The 10,336-nt window shown below is 51.5% G+C and overlaps 1 protein-coding gene across 1 annotated transcript in view; it reads right to left on the reverse strand.

Annotated features, from left to right (window-relative positions):
• ERGIC1 (endoplasmic reticulum-golgi intermediate compartment 1) overlaps positions 1 to 9,683 on the reverse strand; it is a 103,247-nt gene extending 93,564 nt beyond the window's left edge. The window contains exon 1 of the mRNA XM_021698386.1: positions 9,570 to 9,683. Within this exon, the coding sequence (XP_021554061.1) occupies positions 9,570 to 9,589 (20 nt within the window). The 5' untranslated portion in view covers positions 9,590 to 9,683. The remainder of the gene's footprint in view (positions 1 to 9,569) is intronic.
• Positions 9,684 to 10,336: the final 653 nt, after the last annotated feature.

Consider the following 10,336-nt stretch of genomic DNA (forward strand, 5'->3'; position numbering starts at 1 on the left):
TGGAGGTTCCTCAAAAAGTTGAGAATAGAGCTACCCTATGACCCAGCAATTGTACTACTGGGTATTTACCCCAAAGATACAAATGTACTGATCCAAAGGGGCACATGCACCCCAATGTTTATAGCAGCAATGTCCACAGTAGCCAAACTGTGGAAAGAGCCCAGATGTCCTTCGACAGATGAATGGATGAAGAAGATCTGGTATATATATACAATGGAATACTACTCAGCCATCAAAAAAATGCAACCTTGCCATTTGCAACGACGTGGATGGAATCAGAGGATATTATGCTGAGCGAAATAAGTCAATCAGAGAAAGACAATTATCATATGATCTCACTCATATGTGGAATTTAAGAAACAAAACAGAGGAGCGTAGGGGAAAGGAGGGAGAAATAAAACAAGACAAAATCAGAGAGGGAGACAAACCATAAGAGACTCTTAATCATAGGAAACAAACTGAGGGTTGCTGGAGGGGAGAGGGGTGAGGGGATGGAGTAACTGGGTGATGGACATTGGGGAGGGCACGTGATGTAATGAGCACTGAGTGTTAGATAAGACTGATGACTCACTGAACTCTACCTCTGAAACTAATAATACACCGTATGTTAACTAATTGAATTAAAAAAAAAAAAAAAGGGATGGCAGGTAACATCAGGCATGTCCAAGGCGATAACACTTGCCTCTAGGGCATGTGAGTATGGTTAAGAAAGTCAGCTCTGGCATCACAGGTGAGCCCTCAAGTCTCAGCTGTGTTACCCGAAGTTTGTGCGACCTTGGCCAAGTCCTCTCCCTTCTTTCTGCCCAGCATCCTCACCAGACAAACAGGAATAATAAATAGCTCTTACCCAATATGCGGATCAACCGAGGGAATCCAAGGAAGGCTTTTAGCCAGGCACTTGCCAAATGGGGCCTATTGTGGGCACTGCTATTATCCCGACACAGCCCTGAAGGTCAACTGCAAGATACACCCTGGAGGTTGTTGGTATTAAACGGTCTGGAGCAAGGGAGTGTCACTCAAGTTGAGCTCTGGCCAGCCCTGGGACTGCTGAAGAGGAAGGCTGGGTCCAGTGGCAGAGCTGGCCGGGCCGTCCCAGCACCAGCCGGAGGAGGGAAGCCCTATGCCCCAAGGCTGCCTCTGCCCAAGCCCACAGATCCCTCACTTCTCTGCCTTGGGCTCCAAGCCCCGCAGACCACCTCTAACAGTCCTGGGGCTGTCCACCCAGCTAGCACGTGGTCACGCTGGTACGTGTGACACACAGGCTGCCTGCTGTCAGCCACGGGCCACTGTCAGCCCCAGGAAGGCACTGGTTTGGCCCAGTATCATGTTCAACAAAAACAAAATTGGAAATGATTCCTAACCATTTTCACACAATTTAGAAGATTTTCATCATTTCCTGAGAAATTGGGAAATCTGAGGAGCAACAAATCACAGAGCCGCATTGGAGCTGCCCCTTCCCGATGGAGTGTCGCTCTCCCACGGGCCACAGCCCGCACCCAATCACCCACCAAGGCACCTGCCTGGGTCCTGGGGGCTTCACAGCACGTGACCGACTGCTTACTCTCTCACCACAGAGCTATATATAGACGTTTATCCCAAGAAGACATACAAATAGCCAACACATCCACGAAAAGCTGTTCAGCGTCACTGGTCATCAGGCAAATGCAAATCAAAACCACAATGAGATAGCACCTCACACGTGGTAGGATGGCCACTGTCAAACAAAAGTGTCGGCGAGGATATGGAGAAAGAGGAACGCTCCTGCACTGCTGGTGGGAACGCAAGCTGGTGCAGCCACTCCAGGAAACAGTACGGAGGCTCCTCAGAAAGTTAAAAATAGGAACACCCTATGACCCAATAATCCTGCAACTGGGTATTTACCCAAAAGAACTGAAAGGATCTTGAAGAGATAACTGCACCCCCATGCTCAGTACAGCATTAATCACGATAGCCAAGATGTGGAGACAACCTAAAAGTCCATGGACAGATGAATGGAGCGAGAAAATGCAGTGTAGACGTACCGTGGAGTATTACTCAGCCTTAGAAAAGAAAATCCTGCCACATGCAACAAGATGGATGAACCTTGAGGGTGTTATGCTAAGGGTAACAGGCCAGTCAGAGAAGGACAAGATACTGTACGATACCCACTTACGTGAGGTATCTGACTCAATTAAGCTTGTAGAAATAGAGAGTAGAATGGTGGGTGCTGGGGAGAGCTCTTCGAGGGGTATAAAGTTCCAGTCATACAAGATGAGTAATGTCTAGAGATCTGCCGTACAACTGATAGTTAACACTATTGCGTGCTTAAAAATTTGTTGAGAGGGTAGATCTCATGTTAAGCGTTCTTACCACAATTTTTAAAAAACTGAATTAGTAGTGTGACCCACACAGTGAGAGCATGAGAGTTTCTTATGGTGATAGAACTGTTCTGTATCTACATGGGGTTGGGGGTGGTTCTACGAGAGAATGTCTTGAATTTCACAGAGGAGTACACCAAAAGTCAATTTTTGTATGATTAATTTAAAAAAGAAACTAAAGAAAATAAATTACTAATAACTGTCTACTGTGTGGGGTCAGGGTGGCTTTTAAATCCAATGACATGCCCAACACAGCACTCTACCCATCACAAGCTGAGGAACCGTCAGGCATTCCTAGTAAGATGAGTATTGCCTCCTTTCCTCCTCCAAAGAGATTCCAGCCCTGGACTGGAATGCAAGAAAGAAAAGTGAACGCCGTGGAGGGGTTCCTGCCACAGCACCAGGACTCAAAGTTTCAGGTACCTGTGACTGTACTTTGGTTTTGAAACAGCCAGGCTTCTCATCTCCAATAGGGTTTCTACCTTTTGGAGAAACAGAACATTTAATCCATTTCAAAGGGATCTCGCTTCCTGTCCAGCTGTGCTGCCCAGTGGGTTACAGGAGGAAGGGGCTCCAGGGGGAGGATTACACTGGCAGGTGTATACCAGTCCCCAGGGCCCCTTGATGCACGAGCTGTGCGATCCATCATCTCTGAGGTCGATTTCCCTGGATGTAAAACAGGAACAATAATGCCCACTCAGGGTGAGGAGATTTGTAAAGCACCTCCGTATCCCCTAGCTCTCGCTCGGCAGGACAGGGAACCCTGAGTTTCTCCTGCCTCTCCCAAGGGCCAAGACTTATAAAAACAAATACATCTAGTGTTAGAGGGCTTTTTTTTTCCTGTCCCATACTTTTCCTGCATATATAACCAATGCAATTAAGTTAACAGACCTGAATGTTAAAGTTGACAACAGACAATTAGGCTAATTACTACTCCTTTAAGGATCAGTTAGGGCTGTTTCCCACACTATATTCTGAGAAATGGTACTGGGCGTCTTGTGAACAACAGGGTGGCTTCGACAATCAGTTTGGCAAAAGCTGGGCTGAACCAAGTGACTCGGCTTCCTCTCATGCAGGACTTCTCAGTGACTTTAGAAAGGGACACACGTGTTGTGAATCTCAAAGGGGGGATGCCGTATGCAGCACAGAATGAGAGATGCTGTGTCAAGTCAGCCATACAAAGCAGGGCTTTGGCAACCTTCCCCCACATCCAAATCACGTGGAGAGCTTATTAAACCACAGATTCAGCTTCCGGGTGGGCACTGAGATTCTGCATTTCCCAAGGGCTCCCAGTGATGCTGAAGCTGCTGGTCTGGGACCAACACTCTGAAGAGCAAGGACATCAGTGGAAAGTAAGACCACTTATCGACCACTTGACCGGTGAGGAACAGTCCCAGAGTAGGGAAGTGGCTTGCTGAAGGTCACACAGGAGTGACAGGTGGGACCAGACTCCAGTCCCAGCCTTCCCTCCAAGTACCTACTCACCATCTGGCTGCCCTAGAGCTCTCAGCCCTGCTTCCTATTGGTTCTCCCGATTTTGAGCAACCTTCTCAGTCTCTGTCATGCACTGGAGTCATGTGAGGGCCTTTAAAAAAACACTGATACCTGGCCCTCCACCCTGAGAGCCTGATTATTAGGTCTGGCGTGTAGCCTGAGTTGGGAGACTTTTAAGCTCCTCCAGTGATTCTAACGCACAGCTAGTGTTGAGGACACCGACATAGAGGTGGTGGGTGAGCCTCCCCCCAAATGCCCTCCTCACACCCTCGTAGCAGCAAGTCCAAAATAAAACATGAAAAGATGGCCAGATAGGAAACGGCACTTGATAAGGCCACAGCTGGTAAAGCCCTGTCTCAAGATATGAGGTATCACAGTCGGGAATCCAAACTGCCTTGAGAGGAGAGATTTCCATCTCATTCCATGTTCAGATGAGCAGGTAAACATATGTTCTAGGCTTTAAAGCCCCAGTGGCCAATGTAGGAAAACCCTGGATCCTCCAGAGTGAGATGCTCTAAGTTAGTGTGAGACTGTTAGTGGGCGTCTTTAAAGACAATTTCTGAATCAGGTGTCAGGCCAAATGAGGCTGGTTAAAAAAAAGAAAAAAAAGCTGATGACTTTGAGCTTCTTAATGACGGCTATAGGGAAAGAATTAGAGATGAGAAAGCCAATGAATCCAATTAGAGGAGATTCCCATTCTCTCTGAACTTGCTGAATGGAAGGGGAAAAGCTTTAGAGATGAGCCTACAGCCGACAAGTGGGGCTCTGGAGCCAGACGGCAGCATTTCAAGCCCAGCACCTTCTGCTGACCCACATTGCTCCTGCACCTCAACTGGCTTATCTGTAAAGTGGGACAACAACACTGTGTTGTAGGGATACTGTGGGATTACATGAGTTGATGTACGTAAGACCCTTACAACACTGTCAGGCACCAGGAAGGGCTCAATAAACACAAAATACTGGCTTCATCTTCACATCATTTTTCCTCTGGTCTAATCTTCATCTCCCTTTTGCCCTCATTTTTAAGCCCATTTATGTTTTTTAAAAATTGTTGTAAAGTAGGGGTGCCTGGGTGGCTCAGTCAGTTTAGTGTCCGACTCTTGGTTTTAGCTCAGATTGTGATCTCAGGGTTGTGGGATCGAGCCCCACATCAGGCTCTGCGCTCAGAGTGGAGTCTGCTTAAGTTTCTCTCTCCTTATTGGAAAGTGTCTGCTAGAAAGAGGGAGAAAGGGGAGAGAGAGGGAGGAAGGGAGGATATGGATGAAGTGGAAGTTATTTAAATTTTGGAAATTCGGATTGCAGTCATAATACACACCGGCCCTCTAATATAGCCGGGGGAAAAGACTATTTTGACATAGCTGCTTTTCCTACTGAAGACTTGAGTTACGGTTAAATAAACAATGCTCTGCAAAAAAAAAAAAAAATAAGTCTCTCTCTCCTTCTCCCTCTGCCCCTCCCCCCATACACTCTCGCTCTCTCTACCTCTCTCACAAATAAACAAATAAACCTTTTTAAAAAAATTATTGTAAAGTATGTGTTTCTGTCAGCTTCCCCAAGCTCTTTCTGGAATAAGGCAGGGTAGAAATACAGACACTCATGTTAGCTAACTGCTGAGTGTTAACTATGTGCTCAGAGCCCCCTGTGGGGGCTGGGGCTTAGCTGGGCACAGGGAGTGAGGGGGGGCTCTGGGTCTGCAGGGCCCCCCTCAGACAAAGCCACATGAGGAGCTGAGGAATTCATACTTGATCCTCAGAGCAATGGACCCTGCTTGAAGGTTGAAACCAGGACACGAGAAAATCAGGTTAACTGTGGAAAGCTTTACTATGAAAACAAAACAAAACAAAATGAAAAAACCAGGTCAACTTTGGAAAGCTCACTCAGGGTTCTCTCAAGAAGGTCTGGGGTCTCCTGGAGGAAGGCCAGGGTGAGAAGCAATGGAGGTTGAACCAAGGCACTGCTGCAGGGCCGACATCATGGGCATCTGACCTACACAGTCAGGATCCCCCGCTCCGGGGGTCTATGTTTATTTTAATGCTCTGCTATCATGGTCCTGGAATCCGCAATACTTTTCCAACAAGGGGTTCTGCATTTTCATTTTGCACTGGGCCCCACAAATTACAGAGCTGGCCCTACCCGGCAGGGACACCTCTCTTGCCCCTACATCTACTCTACCAGGTGAGGCAGTGAAGGTTACCACTTGTCTTTAAAATGAAGAACCCGAGGCCCCGAGAAGGTAAACTAACTGTCCCATGGCTTGGCTGGTCAGTGACAGGGCAGCAGCAAACCCAGGACTTAGGGGTTCAACTCGGGGGCCTCCACTGCGGGAAAGCGGGCCATCTCTGCCCCTCTGAAAGCTGTGCTCAGACTCCTCTGGGCCTGGGCTGCAGGAACTGTCCCCCACCCCTACCCCAGGCTGAGTGGGAGGTAGATGCTGCCGACCCCTGCCAGCCGGAACTGGGTACGGTCAGAGCCAACACCCACGGATCTGGGTCCCAAGGCCAGTTCCACAACAGCAACTGGCCAGCGATTAATGAAACAATTCAACGGGAGAGAAGCAAACACAAGTAATCTTTGCAGTCCCAGGATCCCGCCTCCTCCAACACCCAAAAACAACTGAGAGAGCAAATTCAAGGAAGGAAGGGGGAAAATTCTCCACCAATAGCTGAAAATCTGCCCAGTAAAGAAGAGTTGGCATTATCAAATCACACCATGCCTTTGACTTCCGTAACAGACCCTGAGAGGCATTTCCAAGAGCGAGTTTGGCCCAGGTGCTGTTCTAAGCACTGGAGTTACAGCAGAGAATAAAACAGATAAAAATCTTTGCCCTAGGGAGCTCACAATTTAATGGGAGGGAGAAAGAGCATAAGCATAATAATTAAGTGAATTACATAGTGTTAGGAAATACAGGTGCTTACATGAAATAACACAAATAATGAAAATAGTGGCCAAAATTTATTGGGTGCTTACTGTGTCTAAATGCTTTACACACATTGACTTGTTTAATCCTCTCAACAATGGGTACTGTTCTCATGCCCATTTCACAGACAGGAGAACACACAGAAGGTAAGCTGCACAAGGTCCCGTAGGCACTAAGAAAAAAAAGGAGTATTGATAAGAAAGGGCAAGAGATTGCTATCCACCGCCCCCCCACCCCCAACACACACACACCTCCTCCTGATTCTGGCTCGTTGTAAGGCAAGCAAAACAGGCAAGAAGCCTGGTTTTCTTCCAGGCCTCCAACTGGGAGAGGGGGTCCAATCACAGTATGCCCCTCTCCCTTCCCCCACAGTTCTTAAGAGATCTGACAGGGTTGGGACTCTCGAAGCACTCCTTTTCTCCCAGAGCTAGAGCTTTGGAGCTAACAGCCCCAAGTTCAAATCCCAGCTCCACCAGCTCACCAGTCTATGACCCTGGGCAAATAACTTCTACTTAGCAGCCTCCCGTTCCTTTGACTTAAAATGAAGATGAAAACTCCCTCCCGCAGGTGACAAGGGAACAGACTTCAAGTCTGCAGCTCGCAGTTCCTGTACAGGGGTAGATGTCCTCCTCCCTTCTCTTCAGTGCTGAGAGGGCAGGGCTACACAGCCCCAGCTCGGTACTGTGGGCCACGTGGCAGAGGGCTGAGCACGGTAAACATTTGATGAATGAACACCGAAGAGGAAGAAGGTGTGTGGGATGGGGGAACCTTCCTTAGAAACTGAGTCCTGGAGTTAACAGATCTTAAAAAGTGTGGGTTACTAGGCACAAATGGCTCATCCTCCAAAGCGCAAATGCCAAGTGGTGAAATCTAGTCTCACTGTTCTGTGGTAAGCCCAAGCCCTCAAGAAAATTTATTAAAACAATACCTCATTAGGCTGGGGCCCCCATAGCACCAGGGCACTCCAAACCTCCAACTCAAGGGGCACCAGGTCAGAAGCTGTGCATGACCTAGACCCTGGCCCACCCCCCAGTCTAGGTCCCGTGAGGTCCAGGGCAAGACCCTCAGCCTGGAGCCTCATCTTCCTCCAAAGCGGTTGGTTGCAGAGTGAAAGGATTAAATGACCCAAAGTGGCGGTTTTCCCCAACAAAGTCAAAATCACTGGAACCTACTAAATCACAAGGGCATGGGGGTGGGGCGGTCAGGAATCTTTAGTATCAGCCTGGGTAAGGGGAGGAACCAGGAACCCACGTGCCAACCACAGCTCTCGAGGCCCAAGGTTAACTGTCAGTGTAAGGACTGCCCCTGATTCCATCCAAGGAGCTTTCCTCCTTTGGAACTGCCCTGGATCTGCAAGCATGTGTCTGAGACCCTGGTGTCCGCCTCTGGGCTTCATGGAAGGGGCAGGAAGCTGGCAGATGTTTGCAGATGGCATTGGTGCCCAGGAAAGGCTGGAGTGCCCCATCAGCCAGTGCGTGGGGGTCACTGCCAGGCTTTTCTTCTTGGGAAGGCTGTAACTTTACCCTGACTTCACTCTCACCTGTGCAGAGGGAAGGGGCAGGTGAGGAGGAAGAGTTCCCTCCTGTGAGGGAAGCATCAGAACCCAATTTGTGGATGAAGAAATGGCCTCATGGAGAAGCTCCTCATCTACTGATGTCCTACTTCTGAGCTCTAAACCCTACAATGCTTCTCCTGCATCCAATCCTCACAGGTGAGGACCTTATTTCAGCTCCAACCTGCAGGTAGTGATTTTTAGAGATACTGAGAGGGTTCAGATACTTGCCCAAGTCATCCTGTCACACAGCTGAGGGCAGGTCTGAACCTAGAGCCTTCGCCCCTAATTTCTAGAAGATACCGAGCTGCTCAGTGGAGGGAGCAGAGCCAGGATTCTAATCCAGCCCTTCCCCACACTGAAGCCCTGCTATTTTCCTGGCCAGACCCCCACAGTGTGGCTGCCTCAGGCAGGGCATCCCCCGAGGCTCCATACTGCAAAGAAGTCTGGCGGAGAACCCTTCTCAGGCAGGCTTTCTGAAGGCCTAGCACAGCACAACGTGGACCATGAGGCAGCTGGACCCCACAAAGGACCCATTGTAGTGACTGCAGAAAGCCACGGCCAGACCAGGCTGGGCCCTCTGGGGAGCCCTGTCCATGGCTCCTGGCCTCCTCCCCTTCCCATGGTGCCCCCATACCCAGAGAACAGGACCGGGACTGGCAGAGGCCGCCTGTTCCGCCTAGGCTGGGGCAGTCTCAGCCTATGGAAACCTAAAACCCTCCAGCTGCTGCCAGGCGGTCATGGGGCTGCAGACCCCTGCGGATCCCTGGGGGCTCACTGGAGGTCGGATGCACCTGTCAGCAGAGATGGGGTCCACGAAATGAGGCTCCAGAGATGGCAGGGGGGACGAGGGATGGCTCGTTTGCTCCCAGCTGGGAAAGTGAGTTACCTGTTTCCCAGACTGGGCGGGGGGGGGGGGGGGGGGCCCCCCGGGGGGGGGGGGTGGGGGGGGGCTCGGGTGGGGGGGGGGGGCCCGGCGGGGGTGGGGGTTGGCGTGGTGTTGGGGCAGGCTGGGGAGGGGTCTCGGTGGAGGGAAGGGGGCGGGCGGCCAGGAGGTGGGTGGCTTTGCCTCCCGCTGCACGAGGGGGCCCTCCGAGGTTCCGGCTTTGTGTGCAGCAGGGGCCCCGCCCCAGGTCCCCGTGGGCCTGCAGGAGGCATGCACAGGGCTGCGGGGCCGCTTTTGCGTGCCGGGCAAGAGGAATCCGCGGCGTGCCCGGGCACCCCCTGTGTCCGCGGTCGCCACACTCACCTCCTGAAGTCAAAGGGCATCGTGCCGCCGCCGCCGCCGCCGGGGGTGGGAGCGCTGCAGGCCAGGTGGGCTGCGGCGCCGCGTGGGTCCCAGCCCGCTGCCAACGCCTCCTCCGGCCGCCCCGCCCCCGCCGGCCGCCCACCGCCCCCGACACCCGCCGCTCGCCTCCCGCCGCCGGGAAGTGACGCTCCGCGCAGCCCATTGGGCGCTGCCCGCCCGCCCCCGGCCTCCTCTTCCGCCACCCGGTTAAAGGGGCCCGCGGGCCGGGGGGGGGGGGGGGCGGGCCTTTGGCGTCGAGGCTGGACGGGGGAGGGCAGGGAGCTCCCAAAGACGCGTTCGTTCCTTCGAAGCGCCCCTCTGCGTTTTCCTCCACTTTCTCTCTGTGGCCTTGGGGAAACCTCAGCCTCTCAGAGCTCTTTTGCTTTTGTAAAACAGATTCCTTGAGTTGTGAGGATTAAATGAATGAATGATCCAGATTTGAGTCGCGCACAGCGTCTAGCTCTGAGAAGGGAGGAGGTCAGGCAGTCCTAGACTTACAAAGTGGACTCACCATTTCCCTGCTATGCCTCTCTGGGAAAGACACTTGGCACCTGTGAGCCCCCACTGCTTTCCACGTCTGCACAAAGAGGCTGATGACATTAAAGGGCTTTTTCCTGGGGGTCGGATGAGAAAGTTGGGAGACTGGCTTAGTGCAGTGCCTGGCACCCCGTAAGGGCTCAATCACCCAGAGTGATTGCGATGGACCAGATAGCTGCCTCTGCTTCCAT

This window comes from Neomonachus schauinslandi, chromosome 7 (genome assembly GCF_002201575.2).
Source record: "Neomonachus schauinslandi chromosome 7, ASM220157v2, whole genome shotgun sequence".
Lineage (NCBI taxonomy): Eukaryota > Metazoa > Chordata > Mammalia > Carnivora > Phocidae > Neomonachus > Neomonachus schauinslandi.